This window comes from Rutidosis leptorrhynchoides, chromosome 1 (genome assembly GCF_046630445.1).
Source record: "Rutidosis leptorrhynchoides isolate AG116_Rl617_1_P2 chromosome 1, CSIRO_AGI_Rlap_v1, whole genome shotgun sequence".
NCBI lineage: Eukaryota > Viridiplantae > Streptophyta > Magnoliopsida > Asterales > Asteraceae > Rutidosis > Rutidosis leptorrhynchoides.
The window spans coordinates 154,197,800-154,213,754 of NC_092333.1; the positions used below are offsets into that span (position 1 = coordinate 154,197,800).

The 15,955-nt window shown below is 34.3% G+C and overlaps 3 protein-coding genes across 3 annotated transcripts; all 3 read left to right on the top strand.

Moving 5' to 3' along the window:
* The first annotated feature begins 2,460 nt into the window (after positions 1 to 2,460).
* On the top strand, positions 2,461 to 6,159 carry LOC139890344 (uncharacterized). The gene is made up of 2 exons (XM_071873232.1): positions 2,461 to 3,106; positions 3,743 to 6,159. The coding sequence occupies exons 1-2, from the start codon at positions 2,461 to 2,463 to the stop codon at positions 6,157 to 6,159; spliced, it is 3,063 nt and encodes a 1,020-aa protein (XP_071729333.1).
* A 2,143-nt stretch (positions 6,160 to 8,302) lies between these two features.
* LOC139866311 (uncharacterized) lies at positions 8,303 to 10,808 on the top strand. The gene is made up of 2 exons (XM_071854513.1): positions 8,303 to 9,032; positions 10,241 to 10,808. Exons 1-2 carry the CDS (start codon positions 8,597 to 8,599, stop codon positions 10,525 to 10,527), a joined length of 723 nt encoding a protein of 240 aa, XP_071710614.1. The 5' UTR covers positions 8,303 to 8,596; the 3' UTR covers positions 10,528 to 10,808.
* A 2,932-nt stretch (positions 10,809 to 13,740) lies between these two features.
* Positions 13,741 to 14,274, top strand: LOC139890348 (uncharacterized). The gene has a single exon (XM_071873237.1). The coding sequence runs from the start codon at positions 13,741 to 13,743 to the stop codon at positions 14,272 to 14,274; it is 534 nt and encodes a 177-aa protein (XP_071729338.1).
* Positions 14,275 to 15,955: the final 1,681 nt, after the last annotated feature.

Here is a 15,955-nt window from a genome sequence, read left to right on the forward strand (position 1 = left end):
TAACAACAAGAACATAGTTTGAATGTTTTCAAACTTGTTTGCAAACTAAATAGATCCTTCTAACTTAACTTTTAAAATACTTCAAGACATGTAACATAACTTATTTATATGTTAATTTAACAAGGTAAAACTTGGTTTTTCAAAGTATAAGTATTTTTGGAAAAATGGTCATTAAATGATTTTGTTGTAACAAAAATGTTTAACTTCATATGTTTCACTAATGTTTCACTTATGCCGTATGATTTTGAATACAAACCAAGGTATTTACAGTTCATAGTCTTAAAGAAGAACTCGATCCAAGAAGATGGCAATTTGAATCAACGAAAACGGATTTGTAACGAAGAAACTATGACCGAAACAAAATTGGTTATCCTAGATCATTTCAACTACGGGATCAATTGGAAAAAAATGATATAAATCACATATTTCTAAGATAACATGATATTTTATATATATGTACTTATAATTCAATTTTATATGGTTCAGGATCACCCGTAAACAATACGAGAAGATTAATCATAAGATCCCATGTTTGTACGCAACACGTCATTTGACAACACCGGTACTTTATGTACGCAACACGTCATTTGACAACACCGGTACCATGGGTCAAGATTAATCTCGACCAACACATATACGATGGGGTTTTATTGATTTCGTTGGGGGTTTTATTTATTTCATTGCGGGTATATTAAACATCTAAAAATGAACCATTAAAATTGAATTACTAACATCGGACTGCTAACTACGGACTAAGGAATTATTCAAAGTATTAAAAGTATAACAAGTATATATTTATAACGTTTGTTTAAAAATGAAAACATATTGATATATTATATATGGATAGGTTCGTGATATCAACCGGAAGACCGAGTCAAAATATATATATCATCAAGACAAGAGTGAGTATATAGTCCCACTTTTAAACTCTAAATATTTCGGGATGAGAATACATGTATTTTATGTTTTACGTTATGGACACAAGTAACTGAAAAATATATTCTACGTTGAGTTGTACCACTGGCATACTTCCCTGTAGCTTGGTAACTAATATTTACAGCGGTATTGTAAACGCGAATCCTGTTGATAGATCTATCGGGCCTGACAACCCCAATCGGACTGGACGACCAGTATTCAACGGTTGCACAGTACTTCGTTTTGTGACTACACTTGGTACGGTGTAGTAAGATTTCATATTAAAGGGAATATGCGACGTGAAAATGTTAAGTATGGTTACCAAGTGCTCAACCACTTAGAATATTTTTATTGAAATGTTTATATACGAAATCTTGTGGTCTATATATATATATTGCTGCGCACTAAACCTATATCTCACCAACTTTATGTTGACGTTTTTAAACATGTTTATTCTCAGGTGATAATTAAAGCTTCCGCTGCATTATGTTGAATCTAAGCAGGATCATGCGTACTCATATTTGTGTCAAAAATAAAACTGCATATCCGAGGACGTGTGTTGTAAAATATGCTAGAAATCGTGTTGTTATTATCATTTGTAAAGTTTGTAAGTCGAAGATTATCGTTAAACGATAATCATCTTTTTATTGTCTAAAGTTTGTAACAAAAATAATGGTTTGGTTTGTAATGTATAATATATGCAGTTTTCCTTTTTAAAAATGTCGCATATAGAGGTCAATACCTCGCAATGAAATCATACGTTATCTAACACGTTCTTATGGTTAAGGACGGGTTATGACAGTTATTGACCCAGGAGTGGTCAAACAAGATTATGTGGGCCCCAATTGTGCCGTTGAGGTTTGTACTCCTATAAAAAAAACAATTGCTAATGATGAAAATATGGGGAAATCATGTTTCCTCTTGTGGGGTCAAAGCTAAAAAAGCATATTTACACAATACTTTAGAAAGGGTCCAAAAAGCTATTTCGGTACAAAAATTCAAGGAAAAAGGTAAAGGTGCTATTAGACCTTTTCCAAATCTTGATAACTCTTGTCATGTCACTGAGTCTTGTAATGTTAACCTTTCTCCTCACAAAGTTAACTTTGATTTTCAAGAAGCTGAATTCCCTCCACTTTCTCCAAATAATAACAAATCACCCAACTCTCTTAATCCAACCTCCAGTCAAGTAAAAACACCAAATTCATGTAATGTTAATGGATGTAGATCATATTGTGATGTGATCCGAAAAAGGGGTGATGAGATCAAATTAAAAGTTGCAAAAGACAGCAAGTCAAATCTTGTTCTTAAAGAAGCACCTACTGTTCTTTTTGAAAGTAGAGAAGGATCCCCTTTGTTTGATACAGTACGTGAAATAAGAAATGAAATAGGTTAGGTCAACGAGTTGTCTTCTGTTGACCATGTTACAAACATCTCACAAAACCCAATTAGTGCAAAGAGATTAACTCACAAGGAAGAAATGACCAATTTTGGTATGTTTATGAAAAAAATGGCGGCGAAAGAGTTGCCAATTAAAACCTCAAAACCATGAGGCTTGCCTCGTGGAACACCCGCGGCCTTGGGAATATAGAAAAGGGTCGTATGGCGGGTTCAATGGTTAACAAATACCAACTTCAATTTTTAGCCATTCAAGAAACGATGGTAAAAAAAGTCAAACAACCAATTCTAAATTCTATTTGGAAGCACTTTGTCTTTCAAGAAGTACAAGTGAGTTCTAATGGAAGGTCAGGAGGACTTCTCTCAATTTGGCGTGACGCTTGTTTTACTCTTTTGAATCATTGGAGTAATAGATTTTGGATCGCCACTTTGTTAAGGTATACTCCCAATCAGAGAATAATCTTAATTATTAACGTTTATGCTCCTCAAAGTGAGCATGATAAATTGTTTGTGTGGAATCAATTAAGTGCTATTGCTAATCAGTGGTCGGGGCCTATTTGTTTGTTTGGTGACTTTAACTCGGTGTGTCATCAGGAAGAAAGATTTCGAGAGGTAATTGACCCATTAGCTGTTTCTAATTTTAATAACTTCATAATTTCGGCTAATGTGTTTGATCAAGCTCTTTGCAATGAAAAGTTTACTTGGGAGGGTCCCGATGGCAAAATGTCACGTATTGATCGGGTTATGGTTAATGTGTCTTGGCTAAGTTTGTTTCCGGATTCAATTCTAAAAGCCGGTTTGCAAAAACTTTCGAATCATAAGCCAATTATTTTGGGCAAAGAACTACAAGATTGGGGTCCCAAACCTTTTCGGTTTAACAATTCATGGTTGTTTCAAAAAGATTTTATTTCCATGTGCAATCAAAAGTGGGACTCATTATACTATGAGGATGGGCGGCTTTCACTTTATCAAAGAAGTTTCGTGTTCTTAAATGTTACTTGAGGGAGTGGAATACAATCCAAGTTAATAAAGCAAAAGCCGATTTAATCCACTGTGAAAGAGAGATCAAAAGGATTAAGTTAATTTACCATTCCAGGGAGTTGGATGCCAATGAATTAGCCATCATTGCAAAGTGTAAGAGAAGAAAAAAACAACTTTCAATTCAAGATGAATCTAAAAAATGCCTCCATTCTCAAGTTAAATGGTTAAAACTAGGTGATAAGTTCAAAGTTTTTCCACCTTGTTTCACGTATCAAACAACAATCTTCGTTTATACTCGGGATGGAAATCAATGATACTTGGATAGAGGATCCAGAAACTGTGAAGGCTCATGCACTAAATTATTTCCAGGCCCTGTTTTCATCTAATTATCCAGGCCCATCTGGTCCAATAGTGTTTAATTAGGCTGACTGCCAGTTGAACACAATAACAGCCCAGCAGGCTGCTTTAATTGAAGCTCAATTTGATCATGTGGAAATTTACAAGGTTATTTGCGGTTTTGATGGCAATAAAACTCCCGGACCCGATGGTTTCTCTTTGTCGTTTTTTAAGAAGGGTTGGTGTTTTTTAGAAGACGAACTGTTGCTTATGTTTTCTGAATTCCACACTTTTGCTTCATTCCCTAAAGGTTTCAATTCCTCCTTTTTAGTCTTGATTCCAAAGACTAACTCTTCCAAATTAATTGATCAAATGCATCCCATTAGTCTCATTAATGCACCTTATAAAATCATAGCAAAAGTTCTTGCTAATCGCTTGAAAAAGGTCATCTCAAACATCATTAGTGATAATCAACATGGTTTTGTCCCTTCAAGATCGTTGTTAGATGGGGTTATGCTTGTCAATGAAGTTGTGCACTTGGCAAAAAAGAGAAAAAGTCCAATTTTACTACTTAAGCTCGATTTCACTAAAGCTTACGATAGTATTTCACATGAGTTTCTCTTTGAAGTTTTAAATCGTTTGGGTTTTGGGAGCCGTTTTATTTCTTGGATCAAATGTTGTATTTCCGATATTAATTTTTCGGTTCTTTTAAATGGCTCACCGTCTAAGGAAGGGGTTATGTTAAGAGGTTTACGACAAGGTGACCCGTTGTCTTCTTTCCTTTTCATCCTTGTGGCGGAAGTGTTGAGTCGTTTACTTTCCAATGATCTTAAAAACCGGGTACTTCAAGGTTTCAAAGTTGACAGCAACACAAATGTTAATCACTCTCAATTCGCGGATGACACCATTCTCATCGTGTTCCCTTCAACTCAAGAATTAAATCGGATCAAAGAGGTTCTTAATCTTTTTTCCCAAGTTTCAGGCCTCAAGATTAATCAATCAAAGTCAATGTTATACGGTATTCATGTTTCAAGAAACGACTTGCGGTCATATGCCAACTTTTTTGGGTGTGATGTAGGTTCGTTTCCTCTTTTATACTTAGGTGTTCCTATTGGTGTTGCAAGTAGACGAATAGCAATGTGGGATCCTATTATTTTAAAATTCAAAAGAAGGCTCGCTGGGTGGAAAGGTAGGTGTTTATCTTTTGGCGGTCGACTCGTTATGGTTAAAGCGGTCCTCTCGAGTTTACCTCTTCATTATATGGCCCTTTATAAAGCTCCCAAAGCGGTTATTGCACAACTTGAGAGATTTCGTCGTAATTTTCTTTGGGGTGGTGATTGTTTGAAATCAAAATCGGGCCTCGTAAAGTGGCAAGTGGTTTGTACTCCGGTTGATGTTGGTGGATTGGGCATTACTCCTTTACTCACAAAAAATATCGCCCTCCTTGCAAAATGGTGGTCAAAATTATACGATAATAAACTTCACGTTTGGCAAGCTTTGGTATGTACTTCTTTCGGTAAGTTTTTTTCCGGCAAAATAGTGTATAATTCATCTTCAATTTCTTGTACTAAAGTCTCTCCAATATGGAGTGAATTGTTAAAAATTTACACTGATGGAGATTTAGTCAATGTGGTGGGTAAAAATTCATGGAAGTGGCACTTAAAAGATGGTTCTTTAATCTCCTTTTGGAACGACAATTGGGTTGGCAATTATTCCCTTCGGGATCAATTTCCTAGTTTATTTCGTATTTCTGATGCTCAAAACGCTCCTGTCTCGCATTTTCGATGGCCAAGTGACCCGCTCTCTGATCAGGTAGGGTGGAATTTGCACCTTCTTGCCCCGTTGACTGAATTAGACTCGCTGACCTCAGGTAACCGGCTTGTTCGAATTAACGGTTTAGCCTGTTCAGTAGGTCAGGACTTTATTCGTTGGGTTCCTGATGTTAATGGCGACTTCTCTGTTTCTGAAGCCATTAGACTGTTGAGTGTCTCGACGTCTTCTCATACAATAAAGTGGAGACAATTAGTTTGGAATAATCGGGTCCCATCAAAAGTAGCTATTTTTCATTGGCTTGCTTGTAAACAAAGTATTCCGGTAAGAGATGTCCTTATCCGGAGACATATTCTTCCTCTTAATCACTCGCCTCTGTGTATTTGGTGTGAAGAGAAACCCGAAACATCCGAGCATCTTCTTCTTCATTGCCCGTGGACCTTCAAAATTTGGTCCGCTCTCTTTCAATGGTGGAATATCAATTGGGTTATTCCGAGTTCAATGTTACGTTTTTCGGCCGATTGGTATTACGGTATGGGCATCGGTGATAGGAAATTTTGGAGACTCATTGGGCCGGCTACTATTTGGGCCATTTGGTTAGCTCGCAACGATTTTATCTTCAATGGCAACTACTCGTGTTGGTCTTCTATTGTTCGACAAATCAAAATCAAGGTGTTCATTTGGGCTACCTTCAAGTTTTGTTATAGTCACCAATCCTACGTTTGGGATTCAAACTCCGGACTTTTGTGTCGTTCGGTTTAAGTTCTTTGTATTAGGGCTGTGTTTGCTTTTCTTTACTTACATAATTTGTATTTTGTAATGGTTTTATTCATCATTTTGATGAAAAAACTTATTTATTCAATGAAATGATTCTCTTCGCCGAAAAGAAGAAAAAAAAAAAAGCGCTATTAAAAATTCCACACAAAGATAAAGAAGATAAAGATATACGCAAGATTGAAAGGTTGTCTGTTACATACACATGCCTTCAAATGAGTCAACACCACTCAAAAATCAATATAATTTTGTAGTCTTGCACATGGGACGGTGGAATATTTGAAGAAGAAGAAAAATTGCAAACTTGCGCCGTTCAAGGTTTAAGCCATATAGGTTTTCTTCTGTATTTTTATTTTTTATTTTTTTCGGAGAATACCTGAGCTCTGATTACCATGTTAAATCATGATTGATCATATTATTTGTTTTAATGAATCGGTACAAAGAACATAGATATAAACAGGGCTAAACCCTACAAATACAAGATGGGCTAGGCCCAAATACTAAACATATGAGCTAATATAATAGCTAACAAATAGATCATAATTGTTGACTCATAATTCATAGTGATCATGCCAATAGAGTTCTTCAAGTAGGATTTTGAGACCACAACGTGTTCCTAGTCATTCATTCCTCTACTGTTAGCCAAATGATAAAACAAATGATTGGTAAACGAACCTCACAAACTCATGTAACAAACTATTAATCCAACAGTTGTTTCTAACTATGATTGGTTTATTTTTTGATTTGCTGAGAGGTATATAAAGTTACTATGGCCGGGTCTTTTATTTCAATTCAGTTTGTAGAAAGTGCAAATGTGGACCAATCGTATGAGGAGTTGACTTTCTTAATTTAGAGGATAGATAAATATCTACGTAGATTGGATATAGTGGAAGAAAAAAATTAAAACTAACAATAACAAGTAATAAAATAAGGATCAACAAAAAATAACGCCTATACACACACAAAAAAAAAAAAGACGAATATCCGGTTCTGCATACAATATTGTCTTAAAGCAAACATCTCCAAATCAGTATAATAGAAACTCAAGCTCTAAAATGATTTTTGCATTTTGGTCAAACTATATAGTCGACGTGATTCGATATACGGATGGGCCATGTGTGAACAAGTTCTGTACACAACCTATGAATACCTACTTTAACCAATCACCGAAAGCAGTTACACCTGCTCGTTTTGACTATATACAAATCTTTTAATTTTGTCAAAATATAAATTATAAAATATTTTTCAACCACTTGCAATCTTTTTTACCAAAAGATTTGACACAAAAGATTTGACACGGTTCATGCAGTTTGGAACTAGTCAACATATTACATTTACAATCATCAACATAAGTCGTAGTTGTTTATTTATCTTCCAACATTTCAAATCTACGTTGTCCATAATTAATAAGTAAATATAAGAGTTAATAGTAACATTGGTCCCTGCGGTTTATTCAAATTTATAACGCTAGTTTTTTTCTTTTTAAAATTATATTGGTAGTCTCTGTAATTTTTAAAACGCACGGCACTGTTAGTTAGTTTGTGCCGTTAAATTTATAAATAATAACTCGAAGAATTAAAGTTCTTTGACCTAGTGGTATCGATATAGCTCATCAATTTTGGACTGGTATCGATGTAACTCATTAATTATTGCGAAGAAAAGAAATGGAAGATAAAACACACATTTCTTTGGCTTGTTCGTGAGAAGCAGTCATGGACTCATGGTCATAGGCTTACAGCTGTTCGATCTGTTCTATTTTATGTAGTTACAACTATTAGGCTTATTTAAGGAGTTTGTAAACTCACTCTCTAAAATTAATTTCGCTACCGTAGTAAGTAGTTACCATAAATATAGCGACCGTTCATTCGTCTCTAAGCTTTTTGAAGATAGTTATTAAGGATGTCTTTAAATATATCATAAAATAAATAATTGTTTTGAGAATGATAAATGAGAAGGTAATTTTATGAGTATGACTTTTAGTAGTTATTTTGCATAAGTAAGTTTTGTTGAGATAAAAACGGCGATAAAATTGAGATAGTTGAAGCATAGAATAAGCTTAATTGTGACAATTAATGATCAAAGATAGTATTATACATCAAGTCAAACACTAATCAAAATAATGTTTTTCCCAATGAAATCCTCTCAACCCCTCCCCTTCAAACCTACTTTTCCCAATTCAATCCCAATAAAAAATTCCTAAACGAATCTTCAATCGCCCAACTCAAAAACCTTCAACAAACACAATTCATACTCACAAAAAACCACCATCTTCTTGGGAAATCTATCACGGTTCTCTACTCCATTGTTTATCCATAATTTTCTCCATGAATATGGTACTATTTTAGGTATATCATGGAAAAATGGATGAACTTTTGCTTTTGTCAAATTAGAAAACATCAAACAGGCAGCGAACATCTTGAACTCTATGAACGGGTTAATTGTTAAAGGCATGAGACTAACAGTGGGGTTTGCAAAAAAGGATCTAAATTTAGAAATCCCTTCAAAGATTCAAGTTCAATCTGCAAAACCTTTTTTCCAGAAACCTATTCCAAAAGTTTCACCCACCGTTAATCTTTCAAAGAATTTGGAAACCGCTAAACGTATTCACTTGACTGCCCTTATAGTCGATAAGATTCCGATCACTGCTTTGAAGTTATTTAAATGGTTGAAGAGCCGTTTCATTGCTATTGAATCGATCTCGGCTTGGGGTCTTTTTGGATACATCGTTCAGTGTGCAGATAGTGAGAGTTTTAAAAGAATGACGATGGGTCCAAATTTAAATGAATTGGAATTTCTCGAGGTGATTCCGTTGATCCAAAGAAGCAACAGGTTTTCAAGAATAGCAAAAGTGGCGATTTCAGGTATTCCGTTTGATTGTGTATCTCCTGATTGTTCTATTGAGGTTGCAAAAAACTTTGGGAGGGTTATGCATATTAATAGTAGTTCTTATAACCTTAAACGGGCCGATGTTGTCTTTGCTGTAATTGAAATCGAATGTCCAGGCCCCATTAATAAAATGGTTACAGCCAATATTGATAATGGAGCCACTTGTAATGTTTGGGTTGAAGAAGTAGATTACAATGATGAAATTGAATTGGTGTCTGATGAAGTAATTGTTGAATACAATACTACTTTACAGCTAGCCTCTAAAGCCGTTACTGATCTTAAAAATTCTGGTAATGTTGAATCTCCGAAACCGGAAACCGTTCATGTTTTCCCTGAAAACGTTCCAGAAGAAGGGGAAATTCAGGTTTCCGTTGAGCATTTGAATTATCATACTCCTTTACAAAAAAAAAAAGTACAATTGGGGGTGATGTGCACAACTCCTTAGATAAAGTGTCAAAAGCTTTGTTGTCTCAAAAAGTAAACAAGCATGGGTCTAGTTTGGTTACCAATGAAATCAAAATGACACTTTTCAGTGATAAAAGTGGTCCATGTGACAATTTGGTTGACAAGTACTCTACACCTTCGACCGTTGAATGCAACATGTCCCAAAGTCTACCTTTTTCACTTATAGAAAAAGACTTTCCTACCCTTGAGCATAACTCTCCTAAGGTTTCTCCTCACATTGCCAAGTCACCCTCTAAAAGTCAAACTTTTATCAATAATACTATCTCCTTTGCTGCTAAACTTTCTAAGATACCTCCATCTCCTGGCACTGATGATAAGCTGTGTTCCAACCCTGCTTGTCGAAAATCTTGTAATGAGATAAAATCTCGTTGCTTACATTCTAATAATAGTAAAGAGGTTTTTCTTCAACCTAAAGTTATTAACCGAAATAGTGGCCATAAGAAAAGTCATAGTTGGATTGATAGTGTCCCAAATTTATCTGACTTTTTTGATACTACAAGCGAGATTAATCATGTAGTTGGGCAGAGCTCTCATCAAAACAAAAGGTTAGATGGTGGTAATCAATTTGGAGCAAATAAAATTTCATATAAAGAACAGTTACATAACTTCGGTAATTTTATGGATAATATGCCGGATGATTATACTCCCATTAAGAGTGCAAAGCCATGAGGTCGTATGGCGGAGTCTCTAGTTAATCATTTTCAATATCAATTTTTAGCTCTTCAAGATTCAATGGATAAAGAAGTGAGCTATCCCGTATTGAATGAATTTCGGAAATCGACTCTATTCAAGTGGAAGCTAATGGACGTTCGGGTGGTCCTGTTTCAATTTGGAAAACGGACATTTTCTCCTTGGGGCGGTGGAGAATGTCGTCAATTTGTTTCTTCATTATCGTTGAATTTTCTTTCGATAGGTTTTTCAGAATGGGTTTTAAGGCGTGAAGGTTTTGGAAGATGTTCGGACCCGCATCTTTTTGGGCCATTTGGATGGTTAGGAACGTCTTAATTTTCAATTTGAAATTCACTTGCCGATCTATCTTGGTTCGTATCATCAAGTTGAAGGTTTTTTCTCCGGGCTTCCTTTCTCAAGCTCATCCATGGAATGCACACATATGTTTGGAAGCACTCTCCATTTTACTATGTTATTAATCTCGTGGTGTTAGCTTTTTTAAGTTACTCGTCCATTGTTGTGTTTTGTATTTTTTTCAAGTGGTATTGTAATATGCTCTTATTTTCGGTAGCATTCATCGCTTTGATGGAGTTATCGTGTTTTCAATAAAATCTTTTATTCGCCTTAAAAAAAAAAATCAAGTCAAACACTAATGGAGTAATGGGTGGTCAGATGCCTCAAATAGTTCTTTTCATCTATCCCATATTAATAGTCCACGAATAAAAAAAATACACCATTTAATTTAAGAAATTTCAACTTTACACTATATTTTTTCTAACTTTACAATTTTATCCCTTATTTTTTTCTTATTTTTTTGTTTTATATGCAAAAGTTAATGGTATTAAAGAACTTTTTCTTATTCTTATCTATTTATAAAAGTAGACAATTAATTTGAGACAACTTAACATGAAACTTGATTATCAATATGAGCCGGGGGAATAACATTTTTTATGAACATATTATTGAAGATTTCAATAGAAAAAAAAAGATTCCAATAGAATTAGTATCAAAGGACATGTTTGGTAGCAAATTTTTTTCAAGATTTTAACTGCTAGCTTTTATGAAAAAACTCATATCAAGTAAAAAGTTTTGTTTGGTTACAAGAGTTTAAAAAATTTTGAGTTAGGAAAAAAGCTAAAAGCTTATTTAACTAGCGTTTGAAAAAAAAAAAAAAAAAAAAAAAAAAACTCATATTTTTTTTGTCATAAGTCTTAAATACACATAAAAAACCAACAGTCATATTTTTTCTACAAGCTAATTGTTCCAAACATATCCAATGTTTAGACCAATTTTAACGCGGCGTCAGAGGGGTCCCGTCAGACCTGCTGGCATTGGGTGACGCCCCCTGACGCCCCTAGTGGGGCGTTACCGGTGACGCGTACGGGGCGTTAGTGATGTGCGTAGAGGTGTATACAAAATAGTTATATTTTTATTGCGAAATACTATTAAATACGATACAATTTTACACAAGTTATTTATTTATTTAAAGAGTGGATATACCTAAACCATGCTACAACACTTATAGGCAGTGTACCTAATCGTACAGTAGTGTAGTTTTTAGTAAGTCCGGTTCGTTCCACAGGGAGCTAGCCAAGTTTAACGCTATATTTTTAAAACTATATTTGTAAATATATAAATATATATAAAATTAGTATTATTATTATTAAAGGGGGTTTTTACCGTTTAATGACCGGTTTGTCGATTTTAAAACTTTAGTCGCAGTTAAAACCTAATGTAAAATATTAAAAATAAATATAACTTAATTTAAAGCGTAAAGTAAATGACAATAATTAAAGTGCGATAATTAAAAGTGCGATAAATAAAATGACAATAAATAAAAGTGCGATAATTAAAAAGTACGATAATTAAAAGTGCAATTAAATATAATGACAGTAAATAAAAGTGTGATGAAATATGAAATAAAGGAATTATGCTTATTTAAACTTCCGTAATCATGATGTTCGACATGTTGATTTTAGTTTATTACCATGGGTTAATTGTCCTTTGTCCTGGGTTATTCAATATGTCCATCTGGTTTTTGTCCATAACAGTCCATCAGTCATAAATATAAAGTACGAGTGTCCTCGTCAAATTATCCTTATATCAGAATTCAAATATTCCAACTAATTGGGGACTTAAACTATAATTACACCAATTTTCCTTGTATATAATTCACCCATGTTTTAATAAGTTCATTAACTATTAATCCATTCTCGTGTCCGGTTAAATGAACGATTATTAGTACTTATAAATATCCCGCCCATCGTGTCCGATCGAGTGTATATGGTTATTTATAGGTACGTCCAATTGTAAATCTTTATATTAAATTAACAAACTATCATTTAATTAAACAAATATAAAGCCCATTAATAGCCCATAGTCTAATTTCCACAAGTGTCGTTCTTTTGTTCAAACCCCAATTATGGTACAAAGCCCAATTACCCAATTTTAATATTTTAGCCCAACATCACGATTACTTCGGCATTAAATAAGCATAATAATAACTTAGCTACGAGACATTAATTTAAAAAGGTTGAACATAACTTACAATGATTAATAATAGCGTAGCGTTACACGGACAGAATTTCGACTTACACACTTACAACATTCGCTAACATACCCTTATTATTATTAAATTAAAATTAAAATTAAAATTATAATATATATATATATATATATATATATATATATATATATATCGTTGAGAGATAGAGAGAAAAAGGTGTGTGATATTCGGCCGAAAACTGCGAAATTTATAGGATGTCACCAACTTTTTTGCTCCATGCGATCGCACGACATTTGGTCTTGCTGGCCATGCGATCGCATGGCCTGGAATTCCAGCTCACATTCGTTTGTTTGCTTCTTGCCGACGGTTTTATTAAATAATATAATATATATATAATTTTAAGAATTAATTATATATTATATTATATTCATGTGCATAGTTGACTTGTAATTTTTAGTCCGTTGCTTCGAGCATTGAGAGTTGACTCTGGTCCCGGTTCCAGATTTTCGAACGTCCTTGCGTACAATTTAATATCTTGTAATTTGCGTTTTGCGGCTCGTACTCTTGTAACTTTTAGGCGTTTCTCATCAATAATTTGAACCACTTTGATTCTACTTTGTTCTTTTTAGCTTTTTGGTCATTTGCGTCTTCAAATCGTCGAATTTGTCTTTTGTCTTCACATTTTATTATTTAAACAAATATCACTTGTAAATAGAACAATTGCAACTAAAAGCTTGTCTTTCTTGAGGGATAATGCTATGAAATATATGTTCATTTTTAGCATTATCAGTTAGTCAAGTTTTTCACGGAAGAGAGAGGAAGTGTCAGGGATACGTGTCAGATGGGGATTGGCTGAAAAATAAAGCCATTGGCAAACGGCTATTTTTGTGTTTTTTTGATTTTTTTTTTAAATTCTATATATTTTTATCTATATAAACTCATACATTCTACACTTTTAACACACCATTTCCCTTTATTTTTCTTTCATTGCTATCAATTTTATCATACAATTTTCTTTCATAACTATCAATTATTTTTCTTTCATGGCATCGTATTTACTTAGTTACGAATTCGATTCGGAAGACGAGCGTATTATTGCACTAATTCAACATTTAAAAGATGATGATGACGAAGTCGAATCCGAGCGTGTTCCAAGATCACGAATTTATATTCCAAGAAATCGCGAAGAAGCCGGAGAAAACTTATGGAAGGATTATTTTAGTGACACACCCGTGTTTCCGCCATATAAATTTAAAAGGCGTTTTCGTATGCGGATTGAACTATTTCTCCGAATATCGCAAGGTATTTCTATTTTCGATTCTCATGATACTCCCGAGCATTTTAGATTTTTTAGGGAACGTTTTGATGCTATCGGTCGGCCGACTTTTACAATATTGCAAAAAATGACTTCGGCTCTACGCCAATTGGCGTATGGAACTGCCGCCGATATGTTTGATGAATATTTAAAAATGAGCGAGCAAGCCTCAATACTTTGTTTAGATAACTTTTGTAAATGTATTATTACATTATACAAAGAACGTTACATGAGATCTCCCAATGCATACGATGTTCAATGATTATATAGTAAACATGAAGAGAAACATGGTTTTAAGGGTATGCTCGGGAGTATTGATTGTATACATTGAGAGTGGAAGAATTGTCCCGTTGCTTTGAAGGAACAATACACTAGGGGTGATCACAAGAAACCTACCATTATGCTTGAAGCAGTTGCTTCGTATGACTTGTGGATTTGGCATGCATTTTTTGGAATGGCGGGTTCCAACAATGATATAAATATTTTGAATCAATCCTATGTTTTTGATAAACTTAAAAAAGGAACATCTCAACTAGCACCATTTGAGGTAAACGGTAATCAGTACACAGAAGGCTATTACCTAGCTGACGGTATATTTCCTGACTGGACTACTTGTAACATCCCGCCTTTTTCCATTTACTTTTTCGTTTAACTATTTTAAATTCCGTTATATGTTTATAACATCTCCCGTTAATACGCGTTTTAAAAATATCTCGTTTAGGTAAATCACGCACCCGCAACCGAACTCGAGGGACTAGTTTCGCCAAAGTGCCAAAGAGGTGACTAGCATTTGACTAGTCAACCCCACCTCCCCATTTCCTTTTTCATTTCATTTCCATTTTCATTTAATACTTTCCAAATTTCTCTCAATCTTCATTTCAAAGATTCATCATCTAAATCCGTTCAAGCAAGCATCAATCAAAACAAATTACATATTTGGAATCCTTGCAACTTCCTCTTCGATTCCATACCGATTTCATTACATTTGGGTAACTTTCTAAAATAACTATATTTTGTGTTCTTGATGTTTTAAACTTATAAAGTTGTTAATTAGTGTCTATGGCTCAAGTCTAACATGATTATATGATTTATATGCTCGATCTCGTTGTTTGAGATAACTAGCTTGAATATGAACTTTGGTGTGTTTGATTTGATGATTTGGTTGCTTGAATATTGTTAAATGATATAAGTACATGTATTAAATGTATTCCTGGTATCACTAGCTTCAATTTGATGTGTAGGTTGCTTGAGAAAACTCCATAAACTTGATTAGTGATTTTGGTGAATTTGGGTTAGGGTTTGATAAGCTTGAAATGAATATTTGATGCATTGAATGCCATGAATTATTGTTAGTAAGTAGTTAGTTGTATTGTATGCTTGATTATCTACAAAACGGCGTATTTTATGTATGCATTAAATGCCCGAATCATAAATGTGCACTTGTAAAATTCGAAGCATTAAATGTGTGCATTGATTGATCATTTGATTTGAAAAATCGGTTATTGCAAATGATGTTTTTGGTTGTTGAAATGTGCTTAGTCGTGTTCCTTGTCAAATTACCTTTCCAACGATATAAGATACGAGTTCTAAGTGTTTACGGTTTGTGTTTTGTGTTAGTTTGAATGTTTATTTGAGACTTAGAAAACTGAAACTGGCCAGGTACCAGCTCGCGTGTAATGCCGCGGCGCGGCCAGCCTTTGTCGCGGCGCGACATAAGGCGTGTCCAGCTTCTGACCACCTTGTCCAATATACGAAAAATGTTTGGCACGCTATGGACCTCCGATTCACATGAGACTTGTTCTAACATGCTTATATATGAATAAAAACCTCAGAAAAATAGTTCGAGACCCGACCCGAACGTGTTGACTTTTTCGTTGACTTTGACCGACCAAAGTTTGACTTTTTGTCAAACTTAACCAAATGATTATGCAATCTTTCTAACT